Source organism: Ursus americanus, chromosome 17 (assembly GCF_024610735.1).
Source record: "Ursus americanus isolate L20-20 chromosome 17, mUrsAme1.1.p, whole genome shotgun sequence".
Lineage (NCBI taxonomy): Eukaryota > Metazoa > Chordata > Mammalia > Carnivora > Ursidae > Ursus > Ursus americanus.
Window position 1 is genome coordinate 20,698,261 of NC_142143.1, and position 24,786 is coordinate 20,723,046.

A 24,786-nucleotide genomic window follows, 5' to 3' on the forward strand; every position below is an offset into this window, starting at 1 on the left:
TTTTAAAAAGTAACTAGTTCACTTTTTGACCCTGAAGTTAATATGGCATAGAGTAGGGCAAGGAAGCAAGTAGCCCCAAGAAGAGAGTGCCAGATTAAAAGAGGTACAACTGGGGTGAAAAAATGTGGGCTTAGATAATGGAGAAAATGAGGAAATATGGGTTTCTTTAGAAAAGCCTCATCCATTTCTTTCTTTCTTTCTTTCTTTCTTTCTTTCTTTCTTTCTTTCTTTCTTTCTTTTTTAAGATTTATTTATTTATTTGAAAGAGAGAGAGGAACGAGCAGGAGGGGCAGATGGGGAGGGAGAATCTCAAGCAGACTCCATGCTGAGTGTGGAGCCCAATGCGGGATCAGTTCTGGGACACTGAGGTCATGACCTGAGCCGAAATCAAGAGTTGGATGCTTAACCAATTGAGACACCCAGGTGCCCCTGTTTCTTAGTTTTGAGTGGAGTGATCTTTATGTCTGCATGATGAAACCCATGGACTATAAAAGGATGTGATTAGTTGCAGGTTAATAATTTAATGTTCCTAGCCAAAGGACTTGGTAGTCTTTCAGATTTTGGGAAACATCCTCTTTTATTTGACTCTCTTATATGCTTAAGGTACTTTGTTCTCTTCTAGAAATACTGTTTTGAATAAAATCAAGCAAAAGCTGTTAAATTTGCCTAAACAAAGATAATTGGTTCTTATAATATCTCTTCATATACAGTGAGAATTTAATCCTTATAGGGATGCACAGTTTTGAGATACTAGCTAGTGATTTCAATTACTAGTTCATTTCATAGGTTTGAATTGGGCCCAATTTAGGAGAATGGAGCGGTGATGGGAAAAGAATCTTTATGGTCTCTTTAAGTTCTAAAGTATTGGATCTGTGTTTGTCTGGCAGTCATATTCCTTTATTATTTGTCATCTTGATACTAAGATAGTGTTGTAGTTTCAAATTTCTGTAGGAAAGAATCTGATTAAATAGCCTAGATGCCTTTTCAACTTCTAGATCAATCAGCTGTACACAAGGAAGTATGTCTTAGGTGTGCACTTTTCTCCTGTATTTACAGCCTTTCTCTGGAAAGATGGAATCAGTGGTAGCTGAGTAGCCATCCTAAAAGGGGTTTGTTAATAAGTTAATTATATTAAATAATAACAGTATTGAAAATCACCTTATAATACTGAAGTAATTTATTTATTTTTAATGGTTAAAATTAATCCTTTTTCTTTAAGTCAATGGTTCTTTTTTTTTTTTTTTAAAAGACTTTATTTATTTATTTATTCGACAGAGATAGAGACAGCCAGCGAGAGAGGGAACACAAACAGGGGGATTGGGAGAGGAAGAAGCAGGCTCGTAGCGGAGGAGCCTGATGTGGGGCTCGATCCCATGACGCTGGGATCACGCCCTGAGCTGAAGGTAGACGCTTAACTGCTGTGCCACCCAGGCGCCCCTAAGTCAATGGTTCTTAATTAGCCTTTTTTGTTCCTAAAAGCCCCATTTGAAAATAGGATAAAATATCTTGGACCCCTTGAAGTCTATCCAGGAACTTCATATTACGAGTGCCTACTTTAATTTTCATAATCAAACAGTTTAACATGCGTTGTTAAATTCCTTGTAAAATCTAGTTGTTCAAGCTATAGCATGAAATATCACAGAATAGAAATGATTATTTCTAGTTACAGCTGTTATTTGAGAAAATAATTATCAAGTAGCAGAGCCAGTTATTAAATTTAGAAGAATAGTAGGCACTGATGTGAATCTTTAATAACATGTACAATAACAGGAACCATAAACAATTTCAGGACAAGGTGAATAACTCAAGAAATGCATATTTACTGATGAGGTTTGAAAAGAATTTCCCAGGGTTTTAGTATTTGAATGCAAAGAAGTAAGTGTAGAAGAAGGATGGTAACTAGGTCAGAAAAGGGTCTATAACTGTGTTAAGATTCTTCTGAGCACTAAGATTTTATGATTCTACCTCCAAATAAGTGTATTTAGCCTGAATATGGTACATTTGAGAAGTCTGTTTCAGGTTGCTATAGCAAATAAAACAACTGTATTATCTTTGTTTTTATGATGTAGCTATAGAATGGATCTGATGAAAGTTCAAGTAAATCATGACTAAAATTTATAGTAACATTAGATATAAAATTTATGCTTTTTGATTTATGATCTGCATACTTAGTGTTTTATCAAGACCCCCAGTTTTTGGGGGGGGGGTAAAATTTCACCACCGGTTATATCAGGTCTCTGTGTTCATATTCCTATTTAACTTGTGTCTTTGTATTAGTAATAGCTAACACTGAGTTTTCCTGTGTATTAGGACAGTTCCTAGCATTTTACATATTCTAACCCAGTTACTCATCAAAACAGCCCTGTAGAAGCAGGTATTATTTTGTTATCTCCATTTCACAGACAAGGAAACTGAGGCATAGAGAGGTTGAGTAGTAAGCGGCATTTTTATTCTTGCAGAGCTGGAATTCTTAACTTTTTGTGCATTTGTAGCCTGTTACCTTAAGCAAATTATAAATCTTTGATTATGGACCTACTTTCTTTGTTTTGCCGTAAGTGTCTACTTAGCACAGTGCTTTGCATGTAATTTAGACTCTAATAATTATGTATTAATTATAAAATGCATAATCTAAGTCAAACGCGTTCTTTCCATTTGCTTGAAATTTTTATTCCTCTAGTTAGCTATTTCTGTTGTTAATACTGAAAAAAACTAGTAAGTGTATTTTCATGTATTATGTGTAATTAAAGAAGATTTTGGATAAAATGGAAGCCTGTTTTCATATTTTATATGTTTTCAAATTGTTACATTGTTAAAAAGATGGTAAAAGTTAACTAATAAAATATACACATTCACATTAAAATTTATTTCACAGGATACTAGAGTGAAGGATACGTTTATTTTAAAATAAACCTCTTTGCATGCCATAATGTACATAGTAATGAGTGTGTTTCTTAATTTTAAAAATGAAAAAAAATCAGTAAAAGTTGTGCCCTTTTTACATATCGCATGACTTTCTTCTGTGCTGTTGTGACTTTGATATATTCAGGTCAATCAGCTTTCTCCTTTATCCTCGTTTTGAGTCTTCATTAACAGCTACTTTGGTTTTATATATATGCTGTGCTTCATTTCTCCCACCCCTCCCTTTTATCTTAAGTAAAAAAAATAATTATTCAGAAGTTTAAATTCATTGACTTAAATTTCTGCCCTATTTTTAAAAGTTTGGTTTTAAAATGTTTGTATAACTCTTTAGAGCTTTAAATGGTTCTTCAGGGAGTGGAAGTGGTTTATTTCAGATAACAATTTATTCTCTTTAGGATCAGACCCTTCTCAATTATAATATTCAGTAGAGTAATACAATTATCTGGGGATTTCAGATGGCAATTAATTTGAAGAGCTGGAGCAACACTTGGAAAAAGTAGAAAAGGTAGAAAAAGGTAGAAAAATACCTCTTCCAAGCCTTAATGTTCTTTTGTGAGTTTCCCTCCCTTTGTTTGCCTAGTATACACTTAAAGTCTGCTTTTCCTTTATCAGTTAAATTATGAAAAATGTGGGGGCGCCTGGGTGGCTCAGTCAGTTAAGTGTCTGCCTTCGGCTCAGGTCATGGTACCAGGGTCCTGGGGTCGAGCCCCGTATTGGGCTCCCTGCTCAGTGGGGAGCCTGCTTCTCCTTCTCCCTCTGCTGCTCATGCTCTCTCTCACTCACTCTTTCTCTCATATAAATAAATAAGATCTTTAAAAAAAATAAATTATGGGGGCGCCTGGGTGGCACAGCGGTTAAGCGTCTGGCTTTGGCTCAGGGCGTGATCCCGGCGTTCTGGGATCGAGCCCCACATCAGGCTCCTCCGCTATGAGCCTGCTTCTTCCTCTCCCACTCCCCCTGCTTGTGTTCCCTCTCTCACTGGCTGTCTCCATCTCTGTCAAATAAATAAATAAAATCTTAAAAAAAAAAATAAATTATGAAAGATGTGGCTGAACAATCATTCTCCAGTTTCTGTTTTTGGAAGAAACATATTAGTAAATGATTGGGACACATTTGTGGAAAACTAAAATATGTGTAAATTAAAGCCTAACATGAATAATGGAAGATAAATAATTTGATATATACACTTTTTACCCAATGTAGGGAACAAGATGTTTAATAGCTGTGAATGTAAGTTACCAATATATCTTCTGCTTTCTAATTAAAATAGTTCAGTGATGAGCAGTATTAATTTAATATATTTTCCAGATTAGCTCTACAGCTTGACCATTTTGAAGTCCTTTTTGGATAAGCATGAACTTTTGATATTGCTTTAGCTAAAACTATAATCATTGTGTCCATGATTTAAATAAAAAGAGGGAAGGAAAAAGAGAACTCTTAATGAATATCTGTTTTGTACCAGATGCTTTACATATTATCTTTAATCCTCACTAAAAATTTTTTGAGATTGGTATTATTTCCCCCATTTTATAGATGAGCAAACTGAGACACAGAGGTACCACAATAAGTAGCTAATCAAGAATTCAGACTTGTGTGACTATTTAAGGCCCATGCTCTTTGCAGATGTTGTCCCTTTGGTATGAACTAAATTGAAGGTAGAATTTCTTGTTAATGACATGTCTTTTAATCTTTCCATCTTTCACTTTTACTCTTGCTAGGCCTGTCTTTTTGGGTTCTTGATGAACTTTTGTCTTTATAAAAGTGATATATGCTCCTTATTAAAACATTAAACAGACAGGAAAGTATTAAGACAGATCTAAAATTTTACCAACCATAGGTATAGGTACTCTTGATAGTTGACATTTTATAATGTATTTTTTACATAATTGAAGTCACAGTATGTAATTTTAAACCTCAAATTTTCACAGTATATAAGCATTTTCTTTATATGGTTGGCAACACATATTACTTAATATGTATGTAGCATGATATAATTAAAGGGATTGTTTCCGTTTGGACATTTAAGTGCTTTCACTTTTTTCCCTTTGTAAAGGTCATTGAGATGAACATTCTTGTATATACCGGGTCAAGATGTTGCTTGATTTCTTCACTAACCCCTCCCACATGCACACACATACCCTTACATCCCTTCTTGCCCAGCACTAAGGATATATAGTCAAATGTTGTTACTCAGATTAGTCTTTGCCCATCTGTCCCTCTGTCTGTCCTTCCTCTCTTCCTCTTTCCCCTTAAATATGCTTATAGTATTTCTGAAGTATAATTAGGTTCATTTGTTTCAGTTTGCTTTCTGTTTTAGGTGCTTCCCCTCTTCTCATTCTTTCTCATTTTAGTTTTTACATATATAGAGTATTAACATGCTTTCTGATGTCAGAACTAGTCAAGACCAACCTCTCCTCGTGTATACTGCATCTGCTGTCTTCTGATCATGGATTTTGCTCTAGCAGTTGTCTGTCCTTACTGTACCATCAGTAGTTTTCATTTTTCTGCATCATTGTCACCAGTTTATAAGCTTCCTGAGTTCTCTTACCTTATAAAGAAAACAAAACTCGAGAGCAACCTGGTTTCTCTCCTGCCTTACTGGTTCTTTTTAAATCTCCTTTATTGGTTTCTTTCACATTTCTTGGCTTCTTAGTGGTCTCTGACCATAGTCCTTGACCTATTGGATTTTCTGTCTCCATCTTGCAACCACAGATGCCATCTATAACATTGGTGATTACCAAATTTGTATCTGCAGCTGCTGAATGAGATTTGAATTTTTACCTAATTGGCATCGCTTCTTGGATATGTAATGGACATCTCTTAATTAAACTATTCAAAGCCTAAATTCTGATCCTTAATCTCAAACTAATTTCTCCCTCTATTTCTTTACCCTGATAAATGGTAACTCTGTCCTTCCATTTACTCAGACTAAAAACCTTGGAAGTCATCCTTGACGTCATTCTGTACAATTAAATCATGTTGGCTTTACTTTCAGAATATATCTCGACTGTTTCCTTTTTATCACTTCTTACTCTTTTTTTTTTTTAAAGATTTTATTTATTTATTTGACAGAGACAGCCAGCGAGGGAGGGAACAGAAGCGAGGGGAGTGCGAGAGGAAGAAGTAGGCTCCCAGCAGAGGAGCCTGATGTGGGGCTTGATCCCAGAATGTTGGGATCACGCCCTGAGCCGAAGGCAGACGCTTAACGACTGTGCCACCCAGGCGCCCCTCACTTTTTACTCTTCCATCTTGATCCAGGGCAGCATCTTTTCTTACCTGGATTATTTCAGTAGCTGCCTATCTGGGCTGCCTGCTTCTGTCCACGTCCTACCTTTCATATATTCTCAATGGAGTGAACCTTTGAAAATTAAAGTTTCCAAGGGCGCCTGGGTGGCTGAGTTGGCTGAGCATCTGACTCTTGATTTCAGCTCAGGTCATGCTATCAGGGTTTGGGATCAAACCCTGCCTTGGGCTCTGCACTCAGTATGGAGTCTGCTTGAGATTCTCTCTCCCTCTGCCCCTCCTCCCTGTGCTCATGTACACACACTCTCTCTCCCCTTCAAATAAAAAATGAATAAATCTTAAAAAAAAAAAAAAGAAAAGTTTCCTATTTTAGTCAAAACCATCTCCAGTCACTCTCATTTTTACTCAGAGTAAAAGCCAGAGTCCTCAGAGTGGTTTTAAAGATCCTGTGTGATCTGGCCCCTATTATTTCTCTAACTTAATCTCATTTCCTTGTACTCTTGCCTTTCTGCTCACTTCCTCCAGCCGCATTGACTTTCTTGCTGTTCCTAGACATGCCAAGCATTTTCCCACCTCAAGTTTTTACCCTTGCTTTTCCTTGGCCTAGAGCATTCTTCCTCTAGATATTTGTATAGCTTCTTCCTTCACTTCCTTCAGATCTTTGCCCAAATGTCATCTTTTCACTGAGGGTTTTCCTGTCCATCCTTTTAAAAATTAAAAGGTCCTCTGCTTATGCGTGCTATCTTACTATTTTGCTTTTTTTTTCCTCCATAGTCAGAATCTGACTTACTGTGAATTTAACTTATTTTTTTTTCATTCTCCACGAAACTCTGTCCCCTTAAGCCCCATGAAAGCAGAGATTTTTTTTATGTTTTGTTTAGTATCATATCTCCACTGTCTGTTAATTTATAAGTATCAATTAAGATTTATTAAATGAATGATTGAATGAAATGGTGAAGGCCTTGTGGAATCAGTCCCTTCTTTGTCCCTTCTGATTTATCTTCTACTCTTTTTGTCCTCTTGCAGCTCTATGTTATACCATGCTCCCTCCAGACTGAGAACTTTTCTTTGTGTTTTATTCCCTCTACTTGAAATACTCTTTCTTCCTGTCTCCCTTCTTTTCCTTGCCTAGTTAACTTCTACTACTCATTCTCAGATATCATCTCAAAAGTCCCTGTTTTCAGTGAAGCTCTAGATTAAATCCCTGTACTGTATTCTCTCTTAGTCATGCTTTTTGGTCTTCTGTCTACCAGCTGAACTGAGAACCGCACAAAGGCAGGGACTCCTTGAGTGTACTCCTTGTCAGTTTATGTGTCTGAATAGTGAATTCTCAGCAAGTACTTACTGAATGCTCCCTTCTGCCTCTAATAATCTGCCTTGAGGTAGTGGCAGGCCATTCCTATATGATTAGGGAAAGCCTGTCAGGAAACATCATAGTATTAAACCAGACATGATTGGTGGTCAGTATAATACAACCCAGCATCACTGGTCAAATATGGGTTAAATGCAAATTCTGTGACAAGATATGAATCCTGATAAAATACGGCTCAAGAAATTCTGGTGTCGAGTCAGTGGGAAGCATGAAATGAAGCATGTGTATATTGATATTCTTGTTGATGTGTAGGGCTTGTAAATAACCAGTACATTTTGTTACTGTAATAGTTTCAAAAAAAGTGAAAGACTGACTGATCACTCTTGTTAGCTGGTAGTTAATTTTGTCAGTAGTTTCATTTTCGAAAAAAGTACTTCCTCGGCAGAGTGAGCATTTTTTCATTTTTGTAGGGTTATTTTATGTATTTATGGTTTTCATTTGAACAGTTTTTATTTAAAGTCATATATTATAACATTACTTTATTCCTGCATCTTCTCAATTGTTTCTTCCTTATATTTGCCCTTTTCTTTCCTACTTGGCAAGTTTTGGGCTTATGTTCAAGGATCTTTTTGTAGTCTTCATCCAGTGATAACCACCTTGCTGGGGTGAGTGGCCACATGGACAGTTGTGCTGTTCGCCTTCTCTCACTATACTTGTTCAGTGTAGGTGACGTATTTCTTCCTGTAAACCCGGACTACTCTGCCAATCTGCTGACCTTTGTAGTGTCCTTGCACAACCTGTACTTCATTCTCCTTTTGGATGGGCATGCATCGAACGTTGTACTTCTGTCTCAGCTCTTTGGAAAGAGGGGAAGACATAACCTTCCTGTGAATGTGGGAAGGCGCATTGAAATGTCTTTTATGGTTCTTGCTCTGCTCAGAAGTCACAAAGGGATTGAACTTCATTTTGGCTGCTGTTCCTGCAGTAATGGCTGCAAAAGGAAAGAACTAAGATTGCTGTAAGGATCAAATAAAGTGATACCTATGAAAGTACTTTAATGTATATGCATTATTTATTATTATTACTGTTATTGTCTTTATTAGTTGTGATATTGGGCAAGTAAGTTAGTTTCTCATTATGTTTACTTATCAAAACAGTGGGAATAAAAATAGTATTGACCTTAATGGTTTATCATAGGAATTAGATGAAGTAGTAATGCTTGCATTCAGAGAACCTGGTACACGGTAAACCCTTGGAAAATGTCCAGTATTGTTTTAATTATTATCGTTATTTCCAGTCTCTTTTCTTAAATTTAAGAATTTTCATTTTTAATTCATCAGAGAGAATCTGTGTTCTTTAATTAGAATTTAGGGTCCAGTCTCCCATGTGACTTTTGCTACTTTCACTAAGCCCTTTATACTTCATTTATCTTAACTCCTACAGAAAGGATAAATGGTATTTGTACAGCCAATTTAGGATTATAAGTAATCAGTATTTTTAAGTCTCACATAGAAAACACCAAAATTGGCTTTCAAGTAGAGTTGCATAATCCCCTTCCTGAGAGACCTTTTAGAAGAAGATTTGTGTACTTTAATTTATTCCTGAATTATTTGGGTCAGTTTCTGAAGCTGGGAATCTCTGGATGATTCTAAAAGGAGTGCTAATATCCTTTGATATTGTTCTTGGGATGATGAGTGGGTAGCAGCTGCTATTGCTACTTCTAAAGGGCCCCCTTATTCCCTTAACCTTCCTTGTAGGTTGGTTAGTAAAATAGGAATATCCTTTTCTGTGATGTGGTCTGTAGCAAAGAGTTTTATATATGTGGAAATATGATATTCAAATATATGCTAAAAACACTGTAGGCTTTGTGTAAGAGAGCTATGTTAAGAGAGATCAAAACAATAATAACAAAACCTCATTGAAGAACATGGATTAAAGTAGAGCCTGTCACTGAAGTTTTGTGTTTCTTTGTGCTGCCGTTACATTTTTAATGCCCTGTATATTTGCAGGAATGACTGGGGTACAGTAAGTGACACTAAAATGAATATCAATGTATATTCTCTTTCAGATTTACTAAAAATTTATCTCCTGACAAGATAAATCTAAGTACCCTCAAAGGAGAAGGTGAACTGAAGAATTTGGAGTTGGATGAAGAGGTGCTCCAGAACATGTTGGATTTGCCAACGTGGCTTGCTATCAACAAAGTTTTTTGTAATAAAGCATCTATTAGGGTGAGACTTTGATACCTGTGGAAAGCATTTTCTGTTTTCATTTTTTATTTCATTCCTATCTCTTAAATATTTTGTTTTAGATAGTTCTATAAAAAAGTATTTTCATTAACATAATTTAAAAAGACAAATACCTGTGTCTCAGTAATTGCATCAGTGTGTGCCGGATAAATTTAACTGAAGTCATATACTAATATATTATTAATTTATAGTTTAATGTTTGCTTAAAGTTTAATATTAACATTTAAATAAAATATTGGCAGTTATTAATAAAATAATTGGTTAAATTTGGCACATATTCAAAGATATTTTTCATAGAATTTATTGTTAATAGAGACAATTTAAATTTGTAGTAAGTAAACAAAGACATGAAACTATAAATCCTTATCTTACTCTGTACATTATGCTTTTATTTGAAATTTTCTTTTCCTCATTTGTTTCTTCCTCAAGGATTTTTAAGTTTTCTATCATCATTATTATTATTATTATTCCTCCTTATTAAAATTTATTCCTGTGTACCTTTAACTCTAATTGTATGTCATATCACTTCTTGTTTTTGAAGACCAGTCTTTTTGAGAGTCTGCTCAGTAGAAATACTGCATGAGTAATCTGTTTCATAAAATTAAAATTGGACTCCAAAGAAAAAATTGTGAAAGGTTCCTATATTGTTCAATGGTCACCTTTAACCCAAATATCTATAAATATGTGACTTTTTAGTGTATGTTTGAACATTATTATTTGATATTGCCTACATTTTACATGAGTGGCCTTACCTTTGTATTTTTCATGACTATCTACAAAAAGATTGGTCAGAATTTTATTTTATTTTATTTTATTTTATTTTATTTTATTTTATTTTATTTTATTTTATTTTATTTTATTTTATTTTATTTTATTTTATTTTATTTTATTTTATTTAAAAACATTTTTTTAAAGATTTTATTTTTAAGTAATCTCACACCCAGCATGGGGCTTGGACTCATGATGCTGAGATCAAGAGTCATATGTTCTTCTAAGACTGAGCTAGCCAGGTGCCCCATGGTCAGAATTTTAGACTTTAAAAAACTTCAATGAGTAAAAGACTGATTATGCTTTGCTGGGAAATCTTAGTTTAAACTACAAAGTTAAGGGGCGCCTGGCTGGCTCAGTCCGAAGAGCATGTGGCTCTTAATCTCAGGGTGGTGACTTCAAGCCTCACGTTGGGCATGGAGCCTACTTAAAATTAAATCAATCAATCACGAAGTTAAAATGTATTTTAAGGTTTAGGAAAATAGAAACTTATGAGGACCTAAAATTCTTATTTTAAAAGATGACTAAGAAAATATGATTAGTAGTCTTATACAAAATAGGTACATCCGATTTCTAGAGTCTAAAAGAGTTGCTCAATTTATTACTTTGCATTTGAAAAAAAGTCATAAAATTTGGTATGTCTGTCACTATATTTAGAGAGCATCTGTGTTGATTACTGTTTTAAATTATTTTTTAATGATTTTAAAGAAAAAAAATTTTGTTTGTTGTTTTTTTTTTTTTTTGGTAGATTCCATGGACAAAATTGAAAACACATCCCATCTGTTTGGTGAGTCTGACTTGCCTCAGAAATAAGCATTTATATGTGCATATGATCTAACTACTCGCTAATATTAATTCTTTGTTTCATAAAAACACAATCTTCTGGCTTTTCTACAAATTGGCTTTCATTTTATTTGGATGGTACTTAGTTTTGTCAGCCCTTAAGTGAGAAGTTTGAACTTTAAAATGGGAGGGTCTTTAAAATTTTTCAGGTGTATTATGTTCTAAGTTGGTATATTTTTATTGTATCATCTAGCTCTTTATTGTCATACAATGACAGTTTTAGTAACATTTAATTCAAACTTTCTGTGTTTCTGATTTTATTGATCTACTAAATTAAATGAGTAATATGCACCTGAATATACTTTCCTGGTTTTTTTAAGATTTTATTATTTATTTATTTGAGAGAGAGAGCACACACATACAAATACACAAGAGTGGGGTGTGGAAGGGGAGAGGGAGAGGGATAAGCAGACTACCTGCTGAGCAGGGAGCCCAAGGGGCTGATCATAGGACCCTGGGATCATGACATGAGGCAAAGGCAGATGCTTAATTGCCTGAGCCATCCAGGCGCCCCAGCATACTTTCCTTTTTTAAGGAAAATTGAAGAAAGATTGGTCATTTGGTCATTTATTGATTCATTCATTCCATAAATATTTATTGAGCACCTACCCTGTGCCCTGAGGGAGCTTAATATTTTTGTAGAGGAGACCAACAACAAATAAGTATACAAGATAATTTCAGATAATAAATGCTATATTAAAGTAGAGAATGAAGAGTGACTGAGTTGTGTTAGTGATGACTACTAAGGACATTTGATCTTCAGGCAAAACTATTATCTTGAAAGAAAGTTTTTCATTATGGCAGTGTTTATTTTTTCACATTTCTTGCATATTTCATATTTTTCATTGTTGTATGTCTTAAATCTCAAGTCTTAGATTGGGATAAACTTTTATAGCTGCTTAAATCCCATTCTCTAACATATAATCTCATTTAGCAGTTAATAATATCCTACATTCTGAGATTAGAGATTGCGCTTCTGTAAAATCTGATGATTTCAGCAGCATATGGCTACTTGTAGTTTTTTTGTCTCTTACTCCTATATGCCCATAGCTTTTTTGTCAGATAGTAAGTGCTTTGAGAAAGGACTGAGCACATTTTCTGTTTTGGTATTTGTCTTTTTAGACTTTTAGAGAGACATTTAAAGTGACTCTGCTTACTTACTGTTTACATTGTTCCTAAAGAAATGAAAGAGAAAGTAGTGTTACATGATATTTTCATAAAATACATAAAATAACTAATTTTTTACATTTTTAATGGATTTTTATTAGTCCCTGGATAAAGTAATAATGGAAATGAGTACATGTGAAGAACCACGAAATCCTAATGGCCCATCACCAATTGCAACTGCTTCAGGACAAAGGTAAGCTATATCCATTAATCTGCATGACTTGCAAAGGGAGTTCTTTTCTGTAGTCACTCTGTTATCTGTAGTAATGGAACATAAAATAAAATTTCCTAACCTCACACAGTTTCTATTTTAGTCACCTTTTCCCATCAGACGTTTTGCAGTTTTGGTATTATGTTACCAAAGTAGTAGAATTGATTTTTAGCCTCTTTTATTCATCTTGCTTTCCTTGATATTAAATAGTAATGATCAACCAAAAGCATTCTATAAATCAGATAGTCTCTTAGTCTCTGAATAGTTTCTTTGCCTATCATTTATTCTATGCATCAGTGGAACTTTTATGACTCTTAAGGGTTAAAAGTTGATGCCTTAGAAAATTATAAGCCTTTTGGATTACTCTAAAATTCATGAAATATAGAATGTTCACACTTTATATAAATTGGATTTTGATAGATAAAAATCAGATGCTAATAAAGTAGAAGCATGGGGGCCATTTTGCAAAGTCTTCTTGAGAAGTTAGATCTTAGAAGAATAGATCTTTTTTTTTTTTTTTTAAGATTTTATTTATTTATTTGAGAGAGAGAGCACCAGGGCACAGGCAGGGGGAGGGAAGAGGGACAAGCAGACTCCCGGCTGAGTGGGAAGCTTGATGCAGTGCTGGATCCCGGGACTCCACGATCATGACCTGAGGTGAAGTCAAACACTTAACCAACTGAGCCACCCAGGTGCCCCTTAAAAAATAGATCTTTAAAAAATTGCCTGTTTATTATTGCATTCAGTAAATTTGGCTCTCATACTGTATATCATTTCTTTAAGGCAGGATTTCTGTACTAATTTTTGTCTATGCACCTATTCATGGAAAATGTTCACTTAGATTTTAATGTGATTAGTTCCTGATCAAGTTGTAGAACACAGCAGCCCTGAACATTTTATAGTATTCCAGGTGCTGTGTCAGACCAATGATAAAACTCTAATTTGGAATGAACGTATATGGGGTGCCTGGCTGGCTCAGTTGGTAGAGCATGTGACTGTTGATCTTGGGGTTGTAAGTTTGAGCCCCATGTTGGATGTAGAAATTACTTAAAAATGAAATATTTAAAAAGATAAAAAATAAAAAAGAGAAAGAACGTGCACATCAGATACACAGACACCCCCCCTCCACGCTCATTTCTACCTTCCCCTTTCACCAGGGTTGAACCACCTTTACATTAGTGCTTTCTCCGAGAATACCTACAGCCTGATCAGTAGAGTTCCAGAGGAATCTGATGGTGATCCATCAATCCACTGCTAAGAGTTGACTGAAGGCCAGATTTATCAGATGTACAGTTTATATTTGGCCTAGTGACTGGGAAAAGAGCTTTCACATTAACTTCTTTGTAGTTTATACATCATCCCGCAATTTGAGATTTTAAAGTTTTTTATTTCATCTGTGATAGAGTAGATTGGAGCAATTGGTCAAGTTGGGTAGAGTCAGAAAATTGGTGAAAAAGTAGAGATGTTTATAAGATTATTGAAAGTGGAAAAGAAGATCAGGAAAATTGCTGTTGTTGATAATGTTCTTCCTAACTCATGTTTTTATAGTATCAATAAGCTTTATAATTTTGGCTTTGTAATCATGTGATGATAATCCTTATATTTTTATGTATGGCAGTATGGTTAATCTATTTCCACATTTTCCAGACTTGCCTGATTATAGCAATCACTTAGGATGCTTATTAAATCTATATTCTTCTAGGTTCCTTTTTTTGAAATTATGATTCTTGCAGTCTAGAATGGTTATCTAGAATGTGACTATGTATTGTTAACAATTCTTTATACTTATACAACTTGGAGAAACACTGATTTATTTGATTTTGTCTCTACGAGATTAAAATACAGGGATATTAATATTTAACAGGCTGGCCTTACCTTCTGTGCAGGACCTGTGAGTTGATTATGTTCCCATAGATTAATGATTTAGTAAGTTTGTAAGTTCAGAAATTTGACTTTATCACTTCGTATAGAGGAGATCTACATCTATGTGAAGATTAATCAAACTTAGAATAGACTTGTTTGAAAACGGGAATTTCACCTTTTTAATTGATAATGGATGACATAGCCAGAAACTTGTAGACTTTAGTCATTGATTCAGTCTTCACCCCTTTGGTGATAAATCCTCCAATACAATTGTAACACTTTTTAATGCACAAGTTAGAACAGATGAGGTTGGATATTCCAAAGGGCACTGCCAGATAATTATTACAGAATAATATATTCTTTCCAACTCCAGGAATATTTCTAGCCAAGTGACCAAGTATTTGTCTTTGGGATTAAAGAAGCTTCTCCCTAGGATGCTGATGAGTTCTTCCTCTTTAGTTCTCAATAATACTGTAAATAATAGTTATATTTCATAAAATATCATCAATCAAGAGATGGGCTGTTTGGTTCATATGCATTATTTCATGTAACCCACATGTAACCTGCAAAGTATTACCTGATTTAAATGATAGGTCATCTGTGGATTAGGACGTTTAGGTAATTTATTCAGTAAGATAGTAAATCAAGAAGTTTAGCAGCAGGTATAGGAGAAGGATGTATATGATCGATAAAAATGATGGGTTCACTTTTATACATGTTGGCTTTGAAATGTATGGAGGCAGCCTGGTGAAAATATCTGCTGGGCATTTGAATTTTAACACTCTGAAGTTCTAGGGAGAGATCTGGATAGAGATAGATTTAGGAATAATGGTCATAGTGGTAATAATTGAAGTAATGTGTTGTTTGGACAAACTTTTACTACCCTTCCTGCCAAAATATATTGATAGTCTATATTCCATTCATACTGTACTACTCATTATTCTCAAAATGTGACCTCTTCTTTCCTACTTTTCTGTGCCTTTGCTTGTATTTTTCCCTAATATAAGATTTCCCTTCTTCCCATCACCCCCTGTAGAAAATACATTTTTCTTTCCTGGATAGATTCCCCAACGATGAACAATTTCTTCCTCTACCAAGTGTAGCGATGATTCCTTTTTTAAAGCACTAAATTACAGACTGCCTAATGTTTCAATTCCTAGGGTGTATGTGTTTTTCCTCTCCAAGTAACTAGTGAGCCCTAGAATACCACAACTGTATTTTGGTTTTCCTTATGTCCCAGCATTATGCACATGGTAGATTCTCACTAAATATTTGCTGAATTGGATTAGAGAATGTGAACTTTTTCTGACTTTATTCCCGAATTTGAGATTATATCATAGTTATAGTCTATAGCCTTCTTTGTGTCAGGAATTTAGTTCTCTTATTTACTTTATAGATTCCAGTTGTTTGAACATCTGACAACTTGAGTGTAGGCAGTTTTGATAGTGATTACAGTAACCTAATCTGAAGAGTAACCTTTCAGAGGGGCCTGGGTCACTCAGTTGGTTAGTGTCCAACTCTTCTTTTTTTTTTTAATGTTTTTTTATTATATTTTGTTAGTCACCATACAGTACATCTCTGGTTTTTGATGCAAAGTTCGATGATTCATTAGTTGTGTATAACACCCAGTGCACCATGCAATACGTGCCCTCCCTACTACCCATCACCAGCCTATCCCATTCCCCCACCCCCTCCCCTCTGAAGCCCTCAGTTTGTTTCTCAGAGTCCATAGTCTCTCATGCTTCATTCCCCCTTCTGATTACCCCCCTTTCTCTATCCCTTTCTTCTCCTACCGATCTTCCTAGTTCTTATGTTCCATAGATGAGAGAAATCACATGGTAATTGTCTTTCTCTGCTTGACTTATTTCACGTAGCATTATCTCCTCCAGTGCCGTCCATGTTGCAGCAAATGTTGAGAACTCGTTCTTTCTGATAGCTGAGTAATATTCCATTGTATATATGGACCACAAATTTTTAATCCAGTCATCTGTTGAAGGGCATCTTGGTTCCTTCCATGATTTAGCTATTGTGGACAATGCTGCTATGAACATTGGGGTGTGTATGGCCCTTCTCTTCACTACATCTGTATATTTGGAGTAAATACCCAGTAGTGCAATGGCTGGGTCATAGGGTGGCTCAATTTTTAACTTTTTAAGCGACCTCCACACTGTTTTCCAGAGTGGCTGCACCAACTTGCATTCCCACCAACAATGTAGGAGGGATCCCCTTTCTCCACATCCTCTCCAGCAATTGCTGTTTCCTGCCTTGTTAATTTTTGCCATTTTAACTGGCGTCAGATGGTATCTTAGTGTGATTTTGATTTGAATTTCCCTGATGGCTAATGATTTTGAACGTTTTTTCATGTGTCTGTTAGCCATTTGTATGTCCTCATTGGAAAAGTGTCTGTTCATATCTTCTGCCCATTTTATGATTTGTTTATTTGTTTCTCATGTATTGAGTCTGAGAAGTTCTTTGTAGATCTTGGATACCAGTCTTTTATCTGTAGCATCATTTGCAAATATATTCTCCCATTCTGTAGGCTGCCTCTTAGTTTTTTTGACTGTTTCCTTGGCTGTGCAGAAGCTTTTTATCTTGATGAAGTCCCACAAGTTCATTTTATCTTTTGTTTCTCTTGCCTTTGGAGATGTGTCATGAAAAAGGTTGCTTTGGCCGATGTCCTAGAGGTTGCTACCTATGTTTTCCTCTAGGATTTTGATGTATTCCTGTCTCACATCGAGGTCTTTCATCCATTTAGAGTTTATCTTTGTGTATGGTGTGAGAGAGTGGTCAAGTTTCATTCTTTTGCATGTAGCTGTCCAATTTTCCCAGCACCATTTATTGAAGAGACTTGTCTTTTTTCCACCGGATGTTTTTTCCTGCTTTATCAAAGATTAGTTGCCCAAAGAGCCGAGGGTCCATTTTTGGGTTCTTTATTCTGTTCCATTGGTCTTTGTGTCTGTTTTTGTGCCAGTACCATGCTGTCTTTGTGATCACAGCTTTGTAGTACAGCTCGAAATCCAGCATTGTGATGCCCCCAGCTTTGTTTTTCCTTTTCAACAGTTCCTTGGGGATTCGGGGCCTTTTCTGGTTCCATACAAATTTAAGGACTATTTGTTCCAGTTCTTTGAAAAACGTTCTCGGTATTTTGATCGGGATAGCATTGAAAGTGTAGATTGCTCTGGGTAGCATGGACATTTTAACTATGTTAATTCTTCCGATCCATGAGCATGGAATATCTTTCCATCTTTTTATGTCTTCCTCAATGTCTTTTAAGAGTGATTTATAGTTTCTAGAATAAAGGTCCTTTACGTCTCTGGTTAAGTTAATTCCAAGGTAACGTATGGTTTTTGGTGCTATTGTAAATGGGATGGATTCCCTGATTTCTCTTTCTTCGTTCTCGTTATTCGTGTACAGAAATGCAACTGATTTCTGAGCATTGATTTTGTATCCCACCACGTTACTGAATTGCTCTATAACTTCTAATAGTTTGGGAGTGGATTCTTTTCGGTTTTCCATATAGAGTATCATGTCATCTGCGAAGAGAGACAGTTTGACTTCTTCTTTGCTGATTTGGATACCTTTTATCCCTTTTTGTTGTCTGATTGCTGTTGCAAGGACTTCTAGTACTATGTTGAATAATAGTGGCGAGAGTGGGCATCCTTGTCGTGTTCCTGATCTTAAGGGAAAGGCTTCCAGCTTTTCCCCATTGAGAATGATATTTGCTGTAGGCTTTTCATAGATGGTTTTTATGAGATTGAGGAATGTACCCCCTATCCCTACACTCTGAAGGGTTTTAATCAGGAAAGGATGCTGTATTTTGTCAAATGCTTTTTCTGCATCTATTGAGAGAATCATATGATATTTGAATTTTTCCTTTTGAATAAAATCTAAGACACCGATTGATTTGCGAATGTTGAACCACCCTTGCATCCCAGGGATGAATCCCACTTGGTCATGATGGATAATTCTTTTTTTTTTTTTTTTTTTGTAACATAACATGTAATATACAGAAGTACACACAGACACACACGTGTGTGTGTGTGTGTGTGTGTGTGTGTGTGTGTGCATGCTGTGTATGCACGTGCACCGAGATAATGAGGGAAGGATCACTTTTCTTTTTTTTTTTTTTTTTCGATGTAAGGCTCGATGATTCATTAGTTGTGTATAACACCCAGTGCACCATGCAATATGTGCCCTCCTTACTACCCATCACCGGTCTATCCCATTCCCCCACCCCCCTCCCCTCTGTAGCCCTCAGTTTGTTTCTCATAGTCCATAGTCTTTCATGTTTCATTCCCCCTTCTGATTACCCCCCCTTTCTTTATCCCTTTCTTCCCCTACTGATCATTCTAGTTCTTATGTTCCATAGATGAGAGAAATCATATGATAGTTGTCTTTCTCTGCTTGACTTATTTCACTAAGCATTATCTCCTCCAGTGCCGTCCATGTTGTAGCAAATGTTGAGAACTCATTCTTTCTGATTGCTGAGTAATATTCCATTGTATATATGGACCACAACTTCTTAATCCAGTCATCTGTTGCAGGGCATCTCGGCTCCTTCCACGATTTAGCTATTGTGGACATTGCTGCTATGAACATTGGGGTGCATATGGCCCTTCTCTTCACTACGTCTGTATCTTTGGGGTAAACACCCAGTAGTGCAATGGCTGGATCATAGGGTAGCTCAATTTTTAACTTTTTAAGGGACCTCCACACGGTTTTCCAGAGTGGCTGTACCAACTTGCATTCCCACCAACAATGTAGGAGGGATCCCCTTTCTCCACATCCTCTCCAACAATTGTTGTTTCTTGCCTTGTCTATTTTTGCCATTCTAACTGGCGTAAGGTGGTATCTCAGTGTGGTTTTGATTTGAATTTCCTTGATGGCTAATGATTTTGAACATTTTTTCATGTGTCTGTTAGCCATTTGTATGTCTTCATTGGAAAAGTGTCTGTTCATATCTTCTGCCCATTTTTTGATTTGTTTATTTGTTTCTCGTGTATTGAGTTTGAGAAGTTCTTTGTAGATCTTGGATACCAGTCCTTTATCTGTAGTGTCATTTGCAAATATCTTCTCCCATTCCGTGGGCTGCCTCTTAGTTTTTCTGACTGTTTCCTTGGATGTGCAGAAACTTTTAATCTTGATGAAGTCCCATAAATTCATTTTATCTTTTGTTTCTCTTGCCTTTGGGGATGTGTCATGAAAAAGGTTGCTTTGGCTGATGTCGTAGAGGTTGCTGCCTATGTTCTCCTCTAGAATTTTGATGGATTCCTGTCTCACATCGAGGTCTTTCATCCATTTGGAGTTTATTTTTGTGTATGGTGTGAGATAGTGGTCAAGTTTCATTCTTTTGCATGTAGCTGTCCAATTTTCCCAGCACCATTTATTGAAGAGACTGTCTTTTTCCCACCGGATGTTTTTTCCTGCTTTATCAAATATTAGTTGCCCAAAGAGCCGAGGGTCCATTTCTGGGCTCTCTATTCTGTTCCATTGGTCTATGTGTCTGTTTTTGTGCCAGTACCATGCTGTCTTTGTGATCACAGCTTTGTAGTACAGCTCGAAATCCGGCATTGTGATGCCCCCAGCTTTGTTTTTCCTTTTCAACAGTTCCTTGGAGATTCGGGGTCTTTTCTGGTTCCATACAAATTTAAGGACTATTTGTTCCAGTTCTTTGAAAAACGTTCTCGGTATTTTGATCGGGATAGCATTGAAAGTGTAGATTGCTCTGGGTAGCATGGACATTTTAACTATGTTAATTCTTCCGATCCATGAGCATGGAATATCTTTCCATCTTTTTATGTCTTCCTCAATGTCTTTTAAGAGTGATTTATAGTTTCTAGAATAAAGGTCCTTTACGTCTCTGGTTAAGTTAATTCCAAGGTAACGTATGGTTTTTGGTGCTATTGTAAATGGGATGGATTCCCTGATTTCTCTTTCTTCGTTCTCGTTATTCGTGTACAGAAATGCAACTGATTTCTGAGCATTGATTTTGTATCCCACCACGTTACTGAATTGCTCTATAACTTCTAATAGTTTGGGAGTGGATTCTTTTCGGTTTTCCATATAGAGTATCATGTCATCTGCGAAGAGAGACAGTTTGACTTCTTCTTTGCTGATTTGGATACCTTTTATCCCTTTTTGTTGTCTGATTGCTGTTGCAAGGACTTCTAGTACTATGTTGAATAATAGTGGCGAGAGTGGGCATCCTTGTCGTGTTCCTGATCTTAAGGGAAAGGCTTCCAGCTTTTCCCCATTGAGAATGATATTTGCTGTAGGCTTTTCATAGATGGTTTTTATGAGATTGAGGAATGTACCCCCTATCCCTACACTCTGAAGGGTTTTAATCAGGAAAGGATGCTGTATTTTGTCAAATGCTTTTTCTGCATCTATTGAGAGAATCATATGATATTTGAATTTTTCCTTTTGAATAAAATCTAAGACACCGATTGATTTGCGAATGTTGAACCACCCTTGCATCCCAGGGATGAATCCCACTTGGTCATGATGGATAATTCTTTTAATGTACTGTTGGATTCTATTAGCCAGGATCTTGTTGAGGATTTTGGCATCCATATTCATTAGGGAAATCGGTCTGTAATTCTCCTTTTTGATGGGGTCTTTGCCTGGTTTGGGGATCAAGGTAATATTGGCCTCATAGAATGAGTTTGGTAGCTTTCCTTCTGTTTCTATTTTTTGAAATAGCTTTAGGAGAATAGATATTATTTCTTCTTTGAATGTTTGGTAGAATTCCCCAGGAAAACCGCCTGGTCCTGGAGTTTTGTTTTTTGGAAGGTTGTTTATCACTGTTTCAATCTCTTCATAATTAATTGGCCTGTTTAAAAAATCAATTTCTTCCTGTTTCAGTCTTGGTAGTTTATAGGTTTCCAGGAAGGCCTCCATCTCTTCCAGATTGCTTAATTTATTGGCATAAAGCTGTTGATAAAAGTTTCTAATAATTCTTCCAATTTCATTGGTGTTGGTTGTGACCTCTCCTTTTTCATTCATAATTTTATTAATTTGGGTCCTTTCTCTATTCTTTTGGATAAGTCTTGCCAGTGGTCTGTCAGTTTTATTAATTCTCTCAAATAACCAGCTTCTAGTTCTGTTGATCTGCTCTACTGTACTCCTGGTTCTAATTCATTGATTTCTGCTCTAATTTTGGTCAACTGCTTCCTCGTGCGTGGATTAGGCCTGTCCCTCTGTTGCTGTTCCAGCTTCTTGAGGTGAGAATATAAAAACTGCATTTTAGATTTTTCTATTCTTTTGAGTGAGGTTTGGATGGCTATGTATATTCCCCTTAGGACTGCCTTTGCAGTATCCCATAGGTTTTGGACCGTTGTTTTCATTCTCGTTGGTCTCCATAAATTGTTTAAATTGATTTTTTGATTTTCTGGTTTATTGAATCATTCCTGAGCAGGATGGTTCTTAGTCTCCAAGTGTTTGAGTTTCTTCCAAATTTTTCACTGTGGTTGAGTTCCAATTTCAAAGCGTTGTGGTCTGAGAATATGCAGGGAATAATTTCAGCCTTTTGGTATAGGTTGAGACCTGTTTTGTGACCCAGAACATGGTCTATTCTTGAGAATGTTCCATGGCATTAGAATAGAATGAGTATTCTTTGGTTCTGGGATGTAGTGTTCTCTATATATCTATGAGGTGCAACCCGTTGAGTATGGCATTCAAAGCTCTTGTTTCTTTGTTGATTTCTTGCTTAGGTGTTCTTGTCTATTGCTGATAGTGGAGTGTTGAGGTCCCCTACTATTAATGTATTTTTATCTATGTGTCTCTTTATTGTGGTTAAGATTTGGCTTGTGTATCTTGCTGCTCCCCTGTTGGGAGCATATATATTTATAATTGTCATATGCACTTGTTGGATACATCCTTTAAGAAGAATATAGTGCCCTTCTGTGTCTCTAACTATAGTCTTTAGTTTAAAATCGAATCTGTCTGATATGAGAATTGGTACCCCAGCTTTCTTTTGAGGTCCATTGGCGTGAAAGATGGTATTCCATCCCTTTACTTTCAGTCTGAATGTATCTTTGGGTTCAAAATGAGTCTCTTGTAGACAGCAAATGGATGGGTTATGTCTTTTTATCCAATCTACCACCCTGTGGCGTTATGGGAGCATTTAGGCCATTTACATTGAGACTGATTATTGAGAGAGATGATTTTAATGATGCCATGTTGCCAGTAAAGTCTTTGTTTCTATCGATTGTGACTTTCTGTTCTGTATCACTCTTGGGGCCTTTTTACTTTTATAGAACCCCCCTTAATATCTCCTGTAGGGCTGGTTTCGTGGTTATGAAATTAGTCAATGACTGGCTATCCTGGAAGGTCTTTATCTCTCCATCAATTCTGAATGACAGCCTTGCTGAATAAAGGATCCTTGGCTCCGTGTTTTTCTCTGAAAGAGCTTTAAAAATGCCCCCCCCCAACCCTTTCTCTCATTCCAGGTCTGTGTAGACAGGTCTGACATAATTCTGATACCTTTGCCTTGGTACGTGAGAAATTTCTTTGCCCTGGCTGCTTTGAATACTGTATCCTTGGATCTAATATTTGCAAAATGCACTATGACGTGACGTGGCGTAGATTTGTCGTGGTTGAGCTTGGGAGGTGTCCTCTCTGCCTCTTGGATGCGAATGCTTGTTTCCTTTGATGCTAGATTAGGGAAATTTTCAGCTACAATTTGTTCAAATATCTCTTCTAGACCTCTGTTTTTCTCCACCCCCTCAGGGATGCCGATGATTCTGACATTGGAACGTTTCATTGAGTCAGTAATCTCCTGTAACCTACATTCTTGAGAATGGATTTTTTTTGAGCCCTGATTCTATTTTAGCTTTCTCTTCTACTAACCCATCCTCCAATTCCCTGATACGTTGTTCTGCCTCATTCACCCTGGCCGTCAAAGCCTCTAGTTTTGACTGCATTTGGCTCATAGAATTTTTAATTTCTGCCAGATTCACTCTCATTTCCGCCCTTAGAGATTCTGTATTCTCATTAACATTTCATTAATACTTTTTTCAAGTCTGCACATCATCTTGAACATTGTTACTCTGAATTCCATTTCTGATAATTTGGTTATATCCATATCCATTAATTCTGTGGCAGAGGCCACAGACTCATTGTCTTTTCTTTGCTGGGGGGGATTTCTCCTTCTCATCATTCTGATGAGGGGAGGTTGCGGGGTTGTCCAGAGCCCAAATTATTGACCGGGACCCAGGCAGTGCACACTTTTTTTGTAGGGATCTTAGGGATGTGGGCTTCTTGATTTTTCGGCCTGCCTTCTGGGGGCGGGGCCTGCGCGCTGATACTTGGGCAACCCTGTTTGGGTAGAGTCACCGTGTCCCCTGCGAGGGGGGATGGGGATGGGCACCCTGTGAGCTGGTATTTACAGGCTTTTGTTCTCTGGTGGCTTTCCCTGGCGGTTTGCTGTGCCTCTTCTGAGAGTCAAAGCAGCAGTGGCCGAATCTCAGCCTCTGTCTCAGAACAGAGGGATTGCGGACCGTTCTCCACTGATGTTCTGGCCACTTAATTCTGTTTCTGTTGGTGCTGCTCAACCCTGCAGCGTCCTGGGATGTCTGCCCCACACCCGGCGTCCCAGCCCTCACTTCTAGGGCCGGTGCGTCTCTGTCCTTTGTGTTTCTAACACTGCCCGCCACCAGCCACCAGCCACCAGCTGCTCCCGCGCGCTCCGGAGCTCCCGGTCTCAGTCTGGTTCCAGTGAGCGCACTGGAGCTCCGTTTCAGTCTGGGTGCGCGCGTTCCCCGGCTCACCGGTCTCAGTCCGCTTTCTCGCAGGTGCCGGTCCGCGAGTCCGCCCGCTCCCCTGTGCAGGTGGCTACCGCTTCCTGGCGCCCGAACGCGGCGGCTCCCCCCCCCTTCCGTTTATCTTCCGATATCTGTGCGTGGTTTCACGGCTCCCCGCTTCGTACCTCAATACTCAGCGCTGGAGATGTTCATTTGTAGAGATCCAGATGTATCTTCTTGCGTCTCATGCTGATTCCGTGGATGTTCAGGATGTTCTGGTACCTATCCAACTCGACTCAGGGGACCGGCTGAAAAAGGGGTCCCCTACTCCTCCGCCATCTTAACTGTAATCTAAGTGTCCAACTCTTGATTTCTGCTCAGGTCATGATCTCAGGGTCATGAGATGGAGCCCCGCATCGGTCTTCTTGCTGGGCATGGGACCTGCTTAAGATTCTCTCTCCCTCTGCC

The 24,786-nt window shown here is 37.2% G+C and overlaps 1 protein-coding gene and 1 pseudogene across 1 annotated transcript in view; one reads left to right on the forward strand and one right to left on the reverse strand.

Moving 5' to 3' along the window:
- Nucleotides 1-24,786, forward strand: part of BLTP3B (bridge-like lipid transfer protein family member 3B) — a 118,397-nt gene that overhangs the window by 24,417 nt on the left and 69,194 nt on the right. Inside the window, exons 2-4 of the mRNA XM_045780137.2 lie at nucleotides 9,543-9,705; nucleotides 11,240-11,278; nucleotides 12,603-12,694. Of these exons, the coding sequence (XP_045636093.1) occupies nucleotides 9,543-9,705; nucleotides 11,240-11,278; nucleotides 12,603-12,694 (294 nt within the window). The remainder of the gene's footprint in view (nucleotides 1-9,542; nucleotides 9,706-11,239; nucleotides 11,279-12,602; nucleotides 12,695-24,786) is intronic.
- Nucleotides 8,014-8,442, reverse strand: LOC123780928 (large ribosomal subunit protein uL24 pseudogene; annotated as a pseudogene).